This window comes from Galleria mellonella, unplaced genomic scaffold (assembly GCF_026898425.1).
Source record: "Galleria mellonella isolate WM207_F2 unplaced genomic scaffold, CSIRO_AGI_GalMel_v1 utg537, whole genome shotgun sequence".
Classification (NCBI taxonomy): Eukaryota; Metazoa; Arthropoda; class Insecta; order Lepidoptera; family Pyralidae; genus Galleria; species Galleria mellonella.
The window spans coordinates 1,832,614-1,848,659 of record NW_026442112.1 but is presented as its reverse complement, the minus strand read 5'-3'; the positions used below and the strand labels follow the sequence as shown (position 1 = coordinate 1,848,659).

At 36.4% G+C, this 16,046-nt stretch overlaps 1 protein-coding gene across 2 annotated transcripts in view; it reads right to left on the bottom strand.

Annotated features, from left to right (window-relative positions):
• The window catches only part of LOC113515821 (serine/threonine-protein phosphatase 6 regulatory ankyrin repeat subunit A), a 55,322-nt gene extending 45,570 nt beyond the window's left edge, over nt 1-9,752 (bottom strand). For both annotated transcript variants that reach the window (XM_052898779.1, XM_052898780.1), the window contains exon 1: nt 9,323-9,752. In XM_052898779.1, the coding sequence (XP_052754739.1) occupies nt 9,323-9,658 (336 nt within the window). In that variant the 5' untranslated portion in view covers nt 9,659-9,752. The remainder of the gene's footprint in view (nt 1-9,322) is intronic.
• Nucleotides 9,753-16,046: the final 6,294 nt, after the last annotated feature.

Genomic DNA, 16,046 nt, shown 5'->3' with positions numbered 1-16,046 from the left:
TATATGAATATTCATTGACCTCGTTAAGTTTTACTAAAAATACTTTAAACAGACAATAATATAGCCTGTGGTGAAAGAAAATTTCTACAAAGTTATGACTCTTATCAACGGAGCCCCGGTTATGAACAGCGGTATAACTACATTCATTTCCGTTAAAAAACAATATTTCCCAAATCCTGGCCCACATAATTTTGGGTTTAATTCGTACTGTTGGTTTCTGTGTCAAGGGTAAGAGGTGAGTTTTGCGTGCGACGTCCGTACGTAATCGATGGGAGATTTTCGACCTTGGCTCGCCAACACCATCCTTGGGAGTTGCTGACCTGTCTATTACTAACAAGGCCATTGCTAAATCTTTTTGAATTGCTTTAAAATTGAAGCAACTAAATATTATGGGACTTTATAAAATTACTAAAAAAATAACAATGACTTCTAGCACAAAAATGTAGTACAAAAGTCTACACTTAAGTCCAAACATCAGCTGGAGTTAATTTTGAAACAGATAACTGTCATCTATGAACATGTGAAAAAATGATTTTAACATCCATGTTAAAAACATATTGAAGGGTATCCAGTATTCGTTACACTTGTGTTATTTAGACATGCTTTTTTGAATGAAGTGGTAGATATTTCCATTCTGATACGAACGTTTTATGTTCAAACAGACAGACTTATGGGTTTAAATTTATTTTACTGTGTTTTTTTTTTATCAGGGCCAAAAATAAACAATAACAAAAATATACAAAAGCTCGATAAGTTTATCAAATATAAGGATATCGTGTCGCGATACTTAAAAGACCACAATGAGTTTTAACAGTCACAAATTTCGGTTGCTTTTTGGTAGCCATTTCTGGCGGCGAACTGAGATTTCATGGTTCATTTTATTACGGGCGTTGTAGTAAGCACGAATACCTAGTTCTCTTATATGTTTTGTTGTACAATACTAGGTTTTACCCGCACCTTCGTCTGCATGACCGAGATATGTTTACTGACTTTTTTTTTAATGAATGATAATGGAATGGTAACCCCGCCTGCGCTAACGGTATACGCTGGTGGGGCACCAGTGAGGGGTGACAGATGAGGATGAAAAGGCAGGTTAGTGAGCCCATCGCGATGAATACACTTGGAATGAATACCGTTTCCAGGGGGACCACGGAGAGGTCGACCTGTAAAGGGTATATTGTCAGCAATGGGACTGATAATCCGCATTACTAACAATCCCTTTCCCCCATGTTTATTGACTAGGATAAAAAGTATACCGAATTTCGTAGCAATTGGTTAAATTATTAAAGTTAATAAACAAACTCACTTTTATATTTATAACATTAGTAAGGATTAATACATGAGCATACTTTAAGTGACTACCTCAAACGTATTGCAGGAAATCAGTGGATACAGATGGCTCAGGACCGTTCCTTAAAGCAGTCAAGGAGGGAGGGGGGCTATGTACAGCAGATAACAGAAAATGGCTGAGATGATAATGATACTTTCACTTGTAGATAGAGTAATAATTTTCTTACGAAATAATTACAAAGATCATTCTATTGCAATAAATCATCATGCTCTCAAATTGCGCGCGAGGCTATACAAGTATTTTATTTATTTATTAATTAGTACATGTATGTATACAAGATGGGCTTAATACTAAAAGCTTTCTCTCCCAGTCAACCTAAGGCAAGTCAAATGTGGTATATGTAATAATTAATACACATATATACTAAAATTGGCATATATATATATATATATATAAATATATATACTTACACATATTTCAATACAATAATCTTATTACCACTCCTACTATTATATTTCAACAACAACATTTCTATTCAATATTAATAACACATACAATTAATTATTCAGCATACCTTTTGTGCAGAGTAGCTACCAGAGGGTCTACCATGAAATGAAATTCCGAATTTTCGGGTTTAATTTCGTGTGTTGTTCGTACCGAAATCAGCCGTGATATAGCGAATATAATATAGATCATAAATTCTACCGTAATAGTGGTCTTATCTTTAAATTAAATATAAAGATAGCATTGTCATAGATATTCAACTAGACTGTTACACTATTATCGTTTAAATTAGTAACATAACTTTTAAATAATGTATTCTGACTAAAAATGTAACTGTACCGTACACTGACACGGTTACCTCACGCCAACATTCCAAGGGGTTGGCCACTAAGATTTAGCTTCTTAATTGTTACACTTAGCACCCCTCCCCCCTTCTTCTCTCCTTTACCACCGTGGGTTGCTAGTTGCTGTTCGCACGCGCGACCAACCCATAAAACTATTAATGTCGCCATTTCAAACAGAACATCTTGTATGAAATTTTAATATCCACACGCTGAGTGTATGCGAAAATAATTACTTGTCGACATGGCTTTGTAAAATACTCGTTACTCGCACTTAAGAATTTAGAAACGCGTTACTTTTTGCTTACAATCATTCTACCATAAATGTAATTAAAATTTTACATTTTTATTTTATAACGAATGTTTACGTGTTTTAATTATGGCGCAGTTTGTTTAAAGATATGTTGGACTTAAAGCTGATAGGAAACGCCTTAAGATTTCTTTAAAACTGAAATAGTATTTATTTATGCAAGATCTACTAAATAGCTGGTAGTTCAAATGATATAATTTTGATGGTAGATTTTTTTACATGAACAGTTCTTTAAACTCTACGGAATATACTGTAATGCCCATAAACAGATTTTTTTTAATAGGTGATAATGAAATGGTCATCCCGCCTGCGCTAACGGTATTCGCTGGCGGGACACCAGTGAGGGATGATAGGTGACGATGAAAGCAGGTCAGTTAACCCATCGTGACGAATTACACTAGAGGTCGACCTGATAGCAATACACCCTGTATTGCTAGCAATAAAGCAGTTAAACCCCATTACTAACAATCCCTTCCCCCCATAAACGTGTTATAATGTACTATGTACCTACTGATAAATGGGTAATATAATCACAAAAACGAGACAAGACAATTTTTTGTAAATATGTGTATTTCTATATTTATATGGAACTGTCTTTGTAATGATAATTAAACTATATTCCATAAAATAATCAAATTCAATTGTGGCAAAACCAGTTATTTAGATTTAAAAACTTGTAGACCAATTTTCGAAATCGGTTTATATTTATCAGTATATGAGGTAACAAACATAAAAAAATACAACCTTCTTCATTCTGTGCTCAGTTGAAAATACTAAAAATTCATATTTAGTTATAACTTTAATTTCAACTCAAAGAACGTCTGGACATTAATAAATTAAATATGTTATTCTACCAATTCTTGTATAAAATATTTCTGATTGCTAACTAATATTGCATAGATAAATATAGATAATTGTTTATAATATAATTATGTGAAAAATGTTTTGTAGTTTTTATATCCCATAGTTTACAGATAATATCTGCTGTTCTATCCTAAATTAATGGATACTGTACGGTTATAAGTATATTAATGCGTACAGGCAAAGCTAAGAAAACTAGTTAGTAGTAGTACGCGCGCGCGGTGCGCGTACGCAACCACACGTACACACGTACACGCGCGCACGCGCGCACGTACACACACACACGTCACCATCACTACCACTACAACCACTCACTACACAGAGAGAAGTACACAGAAACATACTACACTTAAAATCATATTCTTCACACATTCGTCTCTAAAATAAAAATACCAAAAATATTTACTTCACAATTACTATATTGATATAAGAATGTAACAAAGAATGTATAATGAACAATGACGTAACTAAACTCCGGGTCTTACCCCGGAAAGAGCCTGGAAATCTGTAGTACAAGTTTCGACTTAGTTCAGACTATCATCGACTATCACAAGGATAACATTTTAAGATAAAAATCTAATAGTTATGAACTGTAATGTATTCCTTGTAAAGGTAAATAAAGATTTATTTTTATTATTATATATTTAATATGAAAAGGATTCAATGATGTTACCATAGAACGCATTTAAAATAGTCACTACACAAGATGTAAATACGAGTACGAATGACTTCAACGTCTGAGTCGTTACGGTACCGGTATGAGGCGAGTCGATCAGAAGTTTGGATATAAGCTTTATAAACTTACGAAGTGAATTTTGACTTCCAAGACCCTAGGGTCTCGGTTTTGAATCAACGAGTAAAAGTATTTCCGGACCTGTTAAAAATAATATAAAGTAGTAATTGTCATAGGCGGATTTAGAGGGAAGCCAAGGAAGCAGTGCCCACCTTAGAATCGTATAGTGCCTACCTAAATATGCGAGCAAAGCTTCGCAAAGACAAGGTATAGTATGTACTCTAAATCTCGTCTAAGGTGCATATGTTGCACCTTTTATAAGGTGCCAACCAAGCTCTCCCTAGTAAACAATCTTAAATACGCAAATAACAATACACCGTGTGGTCCTGGCACAGAATTAGCTATCCCTTCCTTTTCCATGGGTTTCGTAAGAGGTGTCTAAGGGAACTTAATGGTCGAGGGAGGGGTAGCAGCGTCTTTCTTAAAACATCATCAAAGCCAAACTTTAGTTGTCAACCCGCCTGCCAATCATTGGAACTAATGGCAAAACCCCACTTATTGGAGAGGCCTGTGTTTTGCTGTGAACAGTTAACGGCTCATATAATAATAATAAATAATAATATAAATGATGATTGTTGATGTTTGTTATTATTATCCGATAGTCTTAAAGCGGTAGCTCAACTGGCCACAGTACTGGTTCAAATCCCGCTCACAATGAAGGAATATCTTGCATGAAATAAAAAAAATGGGTACACTTAAGACTTTATATTCCGAAATCTACTGTAGACTCCACAGCATTCTCGTTGTAAAATATTGATTTCCTGCTCCCACCCTTCAGAAAATTATGAGTCATCTTTATTGCTACTGAACTAGGAAGTCTCCCACATATAAATAATGCAATTTAGTATTTGTAACCACGGAATATTATATCTGAACCGGTCTCAGCGGTCGTTGGCTGCCTAAATAGCTGAAAAACAATCGCTGTCTCACGCGAAATATCAAAACAAATCATACATGAGACCCGTGATCGATCCGATGATCCCCTGAAGGCAGTAAACACGGAGTAAGTCTTCGCGTGCACGCGATCCGTTGCCAAGATATCGAATATACAGTCTGCGATCAAACGTTTTATGGGGGTATTTTTAAATAAACAATAAGTAAACATCGTCTTTTAGCCATTTTTAACCCCCGGTACAAGAAACGATTATAATAAGTTTTATCAACATCAAAAGAACGGTGCAGTCAGAAAATAGTTGGTTACAATCAGGAGAACCGGGGGAAAGGGAAACCCCCTGGAAACCATCGTGAACAATTCTTGTTTAATTCGTCACGATAGGTTAACTGACCTACTTCATCCTCACCTATCATCCTTCACTGGTGCCCCGCCGGTGTATACCGATAGCGCAAGTGGGGTTACCATTCCATTATCATCCATTAAAAAAAAAATCAGGAGAACCGGAAATCGAAAACTAATCATTTTATGGGACTAGGAATGTTAAACAATCTGATAGTCTACCTGATGGATCGCATATAAACAGTTATCACTTTCCTTTGACACTCTTCCAGTGATTGCAACCGCACCTCTCACGCTTTACCGTTCCTAAAGATTGAGGTTTAATACCTCCACACCCATTAATACCAGAGGGAGACTTTGTACAAAAGTCGATTGCTTGGGTACCTCTGTCCCATTCATTTCTAGCGTGAAGCAGTTGTGTTTGCATGGCTGTGTTTCGGTTTGAAGGGTGGGATATGGCGTGAATTTAAAGAGTACAGAGGAATAACACCTGAGTCCTCAGGAATGGCAACGCATGGGGGGTATCATGGGCGAAACAGTATGTGTGTGTACTGTTATGTCCATGGTACTGCTCATGTCTATAGGCGACGGTTACCACTTTCCATCAGGTGGGTCGTCAGCTTGTTTGCCATTCTAAGTCATATAAAAAAATAATAATAGCCATCTAAGTACAGCTACTTAGTGGCAAAAATACAAATGGGATAATGATATCCAAGTAAACGACATATACTATTCTTCTGGTGATTTTCAATTAAATACTAAATATAATCATCCAGTCAGTAACGACTACTAAAAAGTCTAAACCTCAAAATTTCAAATTCATGTTCACTTGCTTCGTGCTTTGAATGGCACGCGAAGCCGTTGTCTGGTAAGCTCAGATTTTTATACAGACAATGGCGGCCTTGATAATCTTGACACCAGGGGGTGCTGCATATGTTTTTACTTTTTGTAACATTACTAGCTATGCCCCGCAGTTTTACTCATCCAAAAATAGAAGAAAAAGCAACCTAACAATTTCCACTTATTTCCTTTTAACAGTTTTTTAAACATTACTGAGTAAATATAAGCAAATAACAACATAAATATTCATACTTACTTATAATACTAGGGTTCTATTAAAATAACAGTAAACAAATTCAATGTGACGTAGTTATCAATGTATATCGGACAAGTTCGTATTGATAACGAGATGCGTTTTTGATGTTAATGGAAAAAACATCAATTACATTGATACTGCACCTATTGATACTGTCCTATTTGATATAAAGGCTTTTAGCGTAGTCGTTGATTCAGTAACATAATAAAATACATTACAATGTTATCGTATGGGAAAATTTGGCATTCGTTTCCATACAGACAAATTCTACGTGGAACATCGTCGAAAATTGTTGGATCAATCAATGATTTCAATCAATGTACCACAGAGAAGTTTATTTGACTTTTTAGGTTTATTATTAGTTGCATTACCGGCCTATGATTTATCAATCGACTTCAAAGAGTAGGAGACGTTTAGCTATATTTGTGTGTGTGTGTGTGTGTATGACGTGATTATCTTCGCCAGTTCTGAATAAAGTTTAGGCGATTATTTTTTTAATCGAAAGGGATTTACTACCGTATTGAACCCATACTAATTTCGTAAACAATTTTCGTTGGTTTTTGTTGTTATAAAGTCGAAAGAAAGCTATAAAGCTATAAAAATTAAAGCATCTCTTAGTTGCTTTGTGTCTATTCGGGTACGACTTTAAAAAATTTGTCATTAAGTTTATATTAAAAAATTTTTTAAAGAATGAAGTCCATCAGGAAGAAGAAGTAACCGTCGTTTGTAAGCATTAATAGCATCATGACCGCAATGAAATACTCTGTAATGCCCATTATACCCTTCATGTGTTGCCCTTGCTAAGATCACACACCTACAAACCAATACATAGTCATACAAGGACAGCTGCTTAATAAAAGAAGCACAAGTGGATCAGAGGTAATCCATGCAGATGACAGAGGGAGACTTTGTACAAAAGTCGATTGATTGTGTACCTCTGACCCATTCGTGTTTCTACCGTGAAGCAGTTGTGTTTGCATGGCTGTTTCGGTTTGAAGGGTGGAATATGGCGTGAATTTACAGGGTACAGAGACCTGAGTCCTCAGGAATGGCAACGCATGGGGGTATCATGGGCGAAACAGTATACTCTGTTATGTCCATGGTACTGCTCATGTCTATAGGCGACGGTTACCACTTTCCATCAGGTGGGCCGTCAGCTTGTTTGCCATTCTAAGTTGTATAAAAAAAAAAAAAACTTTTATACTAAATATCCCTTTGGAAAATACATAAGTTATTAAATAATATATAAGTGTAAATATTATACAAACTTGAAACTCCGCCATGTATGCCCCGGCACAGAATGGGCCACCCCTTCCTTTCCCGTGGGTGTTGTAAAAGGCGACTAAGGAGGTCCGAGGGATGGGCAATAGCATTCCTCTTAAAACGCCTCTAAGAGCCTAGCTGCGGTTGCCAACCCACCTACTAAGCGTGGCAACTTCTAGAAAAACTCCCGTTATGGGGAAGGCTTATGTCCAGCAGTGGACAGTTAACGGCTGAAATAATAATAATACAAACTCGAAACGCGAATGTTTTAATAAAATTATTGATTAGTCCAGTCTACCATGCACAATTGCTATAGTTTTGGAATGTATGCAACCTTTTTAGACAAGTGGCAACATACGTTTTTGTTACTTCTATTACTAAAAAAATACAACTCATGCATGTGGCAGCGAAGTTTTATCTGTCCTATCTCATGAAAGAAAATAATGAGACCAAAATAGTAGGTAATTATATATGTATATATTAGATATGTTACTGATTGAAGGGTGGGATGGATGCATAACATTTGTCGGAACAGCAATGGGGAGTATCATATGCATTACGGTGTAATCTTCATAGTATTATAACTATCATCATATTAATCCACTACTGAACATAGGCCTAACCCTTGGAGGGTTTTGCCAGCAGTTGCTACGCTTGGCAGACGAGTTGGCAACCGCAGTTAACCTTTGGTGATGTTTTAAGAATGACGCTGCTGCTTATCCTTCGACTTTTAAGTTTCTTTAGTCACCTCTTATGACACGAGAAAACAAGGGATGACCCATTCTATGATGGAACCATACAGCGAATTTCTCGTTTATACAGGCGAAGATTTCCACTTTATAGGCCGTATGCTTGTTTGTTGTTTTATATATGAAAAATTTTAAGTTAAAAAACAAAGTTTTATTTAAATGCCAAGATGTTTGCAAGGCATAGACGCCCTTAATAATCATAAGCGATATGGAAACTATTTAGTTTTTTTTTTTTAACTATTTAAAGTTAAAGATATTATAAAGTCAAGACTCACCCAAAAACTGAAAAGCTACATTAGAAATAGGGTGCATCAACAAACTAGAATACATTTATACTTTGTCTCCCTTTAAGATTGATAAGCGGTGTCGAAAACATTTATTTAAAAGACCTAGTTTAGTAAGTGGCAAGTTTAAAAAAGCTGACGGCAAAAGTAGATACATATACTTATTCGTCTTATCCTATGTAGGTTTTTAAAATTGTTTACAAATTTGTTACTCAATCATACTTAAACAACTGACTGGATTAGAATGGCTCACGCATGGATCGCAGATATATCCAAAAATACTTATATACTAATTCGGAACTGGGGGTTATAAATATTGGTAAAATAACGCTACAAGCAACTTTCGAGAAGTACACATCAGTACAAGAACGCATTTACTGAACCTATATACTTATTTATAAATACATATCGTCGTAATCAGTATCAAGTCGGGAGTTATTAATTAACTGAAAAACTTCGCTGAAAAAGTAATAAATATATAAATGGAAAATTCCAACGAAACCTCGGCGTACACTCATAAAACTTAATAACATTTTTTAAGTCACGCTTGACCTAATATGTCGTGTTCTGATTAAGTCACAAATAAGAATAATTACCGGATCTAAGATTCCCGCCATAGGTACAGTGACTGAGTCTTCACCTCCAGCTGCGACCAGTTTTTCAAGAACCTTGAGGGTTTGCTCCACGGCTGACCACTCGCCCTTCTGCGCCAGCACCAGGATCTTGCTGGCCACTTCTCGCATGTTAACCCCAGCGCTGGGCGGTTTGGAAACGAGTTCACCATTTCCCTCCTTGGCTTCTTTCTTATCTCCATTGTTAGAGGATGTCTCATCTTTATCTTCGGTCGCCTTGGCTGGTGCAGTTTTCTCCTCGTCGGTGGCTTTCTTGGGTGGGCCTTTCCCACCCTTCTTACCGCCGGGAGCCTGAGACATCCTCACTGCATTCACTCACAATCCTGGATCACAGTCCTACACCACTACACTGGGTCGGGATGGCATGCCTTGCGAATGTTGCTCGCTAGGCGGACGGAGCATGACTGCGGCACGGTTGCGTAGCACCAGCCGATTTCTTGCATGATTCGAATAAATAAAGGCGACTTTGCGCGGTGCTAGATTTACAAACAAACTTCCAACGACGTCTCAAAATGTCTCATGCATTGACCCATTTTACTTTTGTTTTAGGGAGCGCTCCCTTTATCACACACAAATTATAAAAGTCTTAAATTGGGTCTCATAATAGGTAAGGGGGAATATATTTGGGGGTATTCACGCTTATAAGTTTTTTATTGATATATGATAAAATTATGACGTGGAAATCCTACGCTACCAGAATTAATGCCATTTTTTTTATTAGAGTATTTGTATACAATAATTATTCTTCATGTGCGAAGTGCTTCAGCAAACGAGTTAAAACGGAGATCCAGGGTACGAGCATAATACCTAATTCTTCTTTTCGAACTACGAGAACAAAGCTGGTCTTGAGCATTCTAGGATTCTAAGAGTACATGTTATTTATATAAAATGAACTACCGCGATAGTTTTCTTGCATTGTTAACTAGATATTTATACGTCATAATGCCCGATAGTACCTTCTGGATTGACATACATATCCTCAACATCATTGGTCATGATTCTTCCTTTCCGTTTTCCTTTCCAGTGAAGAGTTCGCGATAACACTCACCAAAAGGTTACCCTACCAAATTACAGCAATTTAGCTGTGGTCTTCTGAAAGGTGAAGGTTTTCGAAATTATTTCAGGTAATCATGAGTCTGCAAATTGCATGCATTTTAGTTGTATTGCGAGTCGGTATGATTATATAGTAATCAGGCATACATCGTTTGTTATTCATGTAAGGGGTACTAAGAATTTTGTGACCAATTTCCTTTCTTAGTCAGATGCTTTTTATTATTTTGGAAATATTTTTTTAGCTTTTAATGCAGACTGTGCGGTACCGTGATTGTATGAAAGGATCAATTAAAAAAAATTCAACAATACTTCTTAAGGTAAGTCGAAATCCAGAAAGTATTCAAAAACCCATAATTTTAACAAATTCTATTGCGATCATATCTGTATAGCAACATAGGATATTTAACCATAACATGTAACCAAGCATACAGCCCTTCTGATGGTAAACGATCTTACTTTTTTTTTTTACACAATTTAGAATGGCAAACAAGCTGACGGCCCACCTGATGGAAAGCGGCAACCGTCGCCTATAAACATGAGCAGTACCGTGGACATAACAGAGTATACTGTTTGGCCCATGATACCCCCCATGCGTTGCCATTCCTGAGGAGTCAGGTGTTATTCCTCTGTACCCAGTAAATTCACGCCATATCCCACCTTTCAAACCGAAACACAGCTATGTAAACACAACTGCTTCACGGTTGAAACACGAATAGGACAGAGGTGTCCAAGCAATCGACTTTTGTACAAAGTCTCCTTGGGAATGATGGGAAATATTAAAAAATATATTTTTTTATATGATATGTATAATGTAGATAATATGAGTATTATATGTATGCTTATTTATATTATATTTATTTGCTTATCAACTAGCACCATCAATTATGTTTTCTGTTATTCCTGTCTACGGTAGTAAGGTGGTGTTAAGTCCGCCATTTACGATGTCTATGTAGATTAAAGTTTATTAAAAAAATAAATAATGAGGGGTTTCAATAATACCAATAGATACCATCTATTGTTTCGGCTTCATGCAAAAACTACTGCATCAAAATGGATGCGGTTTTCACAGTTGTATTCCTGGAGGTCTAACTTACAAACTAGTGTATGTTTTACACTAGTTTGTAAGTTAGACCTTAGTACATCATCTAAAGGTGGTGTATTTTTTTAGTTTAATTCTGATATCTACGCATACGATATTTCGTATGAGAAGTTAGTTACGTATAAAGATGTACCAGGACACCAGGATTTGCTCTACTTGAAAAATTTCAAGTGTCAACTTTAAGTGAATATAATAAATCGGTTCTAAGCTAAAAATAAATCATTATACTAGTGTCATCACATCTTTGATATCTCTTCAGATGAGCTGAGGTTAATAGCGGCATCCAAAAATAGCTTGTAAAAAAAATAGTACACTTATAACTGTTTTTCGTCTATATCAGGTAAAAATAATTTGAGTTAAAACCGTTACTGAAGTTCTAAAATATAATATTTACACATAATTTATTTCTATCATGTGAACTGTTTGTGAATGTTAAAATAACTGGAATGTGTTCTGAAGAACTCTTAGATATGATGCTTACAGACACGTTTTTTTTGTTTTTAACCTCTGGAAAATGCTTTATGCAGACCCATACACCTTGTGGGAGGTGAATGGGTACTGTGGGAATCCCCTCGCAAGGTGGGGGTGTACCTACCAAAAACCAGACGATATACTCTCGAGGTGATATGTCGGAGACATGGGTTCGCTTTCGCACTCTCATTACATCTCCGACGGCGATGCTTACAGCCACCTGTCATCATCACACCGCTCGCCATCGGCAAATCCTTACACCCTAGAACCAGAATGATCACGCACAGTGCAGTTTTAGAGAAGCTTCCTCCTGCGAACATACAGGTTGTGAAATGACCTTCCTGCCAAGCTTTTCTCTAGAGACTACAGCATGGGGTTCTTCAAAAAGGGAGTATTAAAGGAGTATAAAGGTCGGCCACGTGCGTGTGACATCTCTAGTTTTACTAGCTAAGATAACGACGTTTAAACAACGTTTATAGACGGGACCGTATGTTTATTAGCCACTATAGTATTTTTTTTTGGTGGATGAAAATGAAATGGAAACCCCGCCTGCGCTAATGGGATACCCTGGCGGAGCACCGGTGAAGTGTGATTGATGAGAATGAAAACAGGCCAGTTAGCCTATCATGATGAATTCATCAGGAATTAATCATGATAGTTTCCAGGGGGAACCACGAGGCGGTCGACCTGGTTGGGTATATTGCTAGCAATGGGATTTTTAGTCTCCATTACTAACAACCCCTTTCCCCCCAGTCACTATAGTAGTATAAAAAATCTTTTTTATCAGAGATTGCATTAGATTCCTTACTTCTGTAACAGAAATACAACACAAACTTTATGTTATTTAACAAAGCAAAAGGCTCCAGGAGGCGGCGGTAGGGTCGCCTCCTAATAAATTGGATTCAAATATGCTTGTCGAAATGTAGGCAGGTCAAGTGTTACTTTCACTACATAACGATCGAAAAATGCCTCTAATTACTCCTTAATGGATTAAGTCATGGTCCTTTTTTGTTATAATTCATAGTAGTCATAGAGGAGTTAGTGAAATGGTGTGTTAAAAAGGTTGCTATTATGTCCTATAGTAGCTATTGACTTTTTGACATTTACTAATTGGTCAATTGATGTTATTCGGAATGATTTGCAGCAAACGGAACGTTCTAAAATATAAATCCATATGGCAATAACGTAAAAATCCGAAATGTCATCGGTCCTTTATATATCGTTCTGGTCGAATATACATAGATGAGTAAAGAATGAGAACAGAATACAATATGTACACAATTTTTAGAATAAGCAAGAAATATAAAAAAATCACAATACAAACACAATTTTTGGAATAAGCAAAGAATGGAAAACAAACTGATAGTTTTCCTAATGGAATCTAGCAATGATTAATTTGTCACCATTTCCTGATGAATCCCACTGAAATAATTATGATATATACAATACTTTATACCACAAAGGTGGCAAACAAACATACAGTCCGTCTGATGGTAAACGATCACTGTAGCCTATGGACGCCTGCAACACTAGTTGTGTCACGTGCGCGTTACCGACCCTGAAGAAACCTTAATATACCCTTTTTGAAGAACCTTACACTGTAGTCTCACGAGAAAACCTCGGCAGGGAGCTCATTCCACAACATAGGAGAAAATTTCTCTGTAATTAATAATGAATATAATACTTATAGTATGTATTTCTGATATGTTGTTACCTTAGAGAAGGAAAACACTCCAGTCCTTACTAAAGGGTTTTGGCTTTTTTTTTTTATACAACTTAGAATGGCAAACAAGCTGACGGCCCACCTGGTGGAAAGTGGTAACCGTCGCCTATAGTCATGAGCAGTACCATGGACATAACAGAGTATACTATCAGAAATTGTATAAGATTGTGCAATATAATCAAATTAAACAAAACTCTGCTTAATATATTTTTTTTTTTGCAAAAATAGGTACTTAATTTAGTATGTGACCAACACAAAAATATAAAAATCTCCCCTTTTTTGAAATCGGTTAAATAGTTAGCATTTCAATATTAAATTAAAAAAAATTAGAAAATAACTGGAAAACATATTTTTCAAGGACACCTTTGTGTTGAAATCATCATTATTATAAATGGTGAAAGGACGTCAACCTCGACCTTCCAACCCATCACCTTCTACGCAGCCGGCAGGCGGAAAAACACATTTCGAACGCATTTTCACGATCCATATCACGGTCTTAGGAGGTCGGGCGAATTTGCATGTTTTGTCACAGGGGGCGCCCAAGAGAAGGCGGCGCGAGGGTGGCCGCTAGGGGGCGTCGCGTGCGCGCCACGCGCCACTTCCGTAGGGGGAAGCGGCCTCGATTCAAGATCAGATATTGAAAGAATACGAAGGCTTGACCATGGTACGTAACTCTCTTCGAACATGACCTGGGCTACTAAATGCACAAAGGTTTTAAACTGAAATTTCATTTAAAAACGTTATTTTTGTATTGCAATTGGGAATTATTTTGTGCGTTTCAAATTTTATGGTAAATTTCATGATAAAATTCATTCAGATCCGTTCATTATTCCATGATACGACCGAGAACACTTTGATTTTTGTATCTGAGAGATACAGATTTGAATCCAGTCGGATCTAATTGTTGGAAGACAAAATTGTAATTGTTAGTAATGTGGGTCAGCGTCTTCATTACTAGCAATATACCCTATCAGGTCGACCTCCACGTGGTCCCACCTGGAAAGCGTAATGATTATTTTTGGGAAAATTCATCATGATAGGCTAGCTAACCTAACTTCACCCACACCTATCGTTTGCCACTAGCAGCCCTCCAGTGAATACCGGTAATGTAGGCGGAGTTAGTTACCATTTCATCTCTAAAAAACATCAGCGGAGTATAAAAATGATGGTAAACTTATTTCCTGCCATGTTAGCGAATGTTACGTTCAACACAATGACTATTGTCGATAATTGCCTCTGACTACCCTGTTATACTATTATTATATACTGTTATAATATTATTAGTATTATAGTCGTTAACATATTTTAATAAATCTTAGTTACAAATAGGCATAGATAATATGGATACCAATCCTATATCTATATATTAGGTTTCTCTGAGCATAATGTCGGAAAAAAGGTTATCGCCTATTCCGATATCGTCCATATCGATCGGATCTCTATTTTCGAATATGTTAAAAGTCTGTTATCTAATATTATTTTTGGGATAACACACTTTTAACATATTCGTTATTGTACCATTATATAGATATTGTAATTAAAATATATAGATATTGCCATATCGTCACAGTCGTAGAATACCGACGGATTTTTATATGTAATATTTGTCAGATCCGTCAGTATTCTACGACTATGACGATATATTACCTACCCCTAGTTACAAATAAGTAATTGTTAAAGGTGCACAATGAACTTAACTAATTTTATAAATATATTTTTTTAGAGAAATATAATACATGTAATTTAAAATCAAGGATAAATTATTTTCTCCATGTTCATGTCCATCATCAATAAAAAAAAATGTACTCGTATTTATAAACAAATATTATGTCAAGTCTCTTATCATCTCTTATCAATTAATATGTCGTAGGAAAACGTAAACATAAGGGATTTCTTGAAAAATATTTTTTTTTTATATACAACTTAGAATGGCAAACAAGCTGACGGCCCACTTGATGAAAAGTGGTAACCGTCGCCTATAGACATGAGCAGTACCATGGAGATAACAGAGTATACTGTTTCGCCCATGATACCTCCCATGCGTTGCCATTCCTGAGGACTCAGGTGTTATTCCTCTGTACCCAGTAAATTCACGCCATATCCCATCCTTCAAACCGAAACACAGTCATGCAAACACAACTGCTTCACGGTTAAAACACGAATGGGACAGAGGTACCCAAGCAATCGACTTTTGTACAAAGTCTCCCTCTGGTGAACCAAACGTCACTTAAGCTGTTTGAATTTTGACACGTCTTTGACTTTAGGCCTGGCCCATAAAAGGATTTTGACAGTAATTGCCTTTGGTGATGTTTTAATACATTAAAGGTGGGGCGAAGGGATTG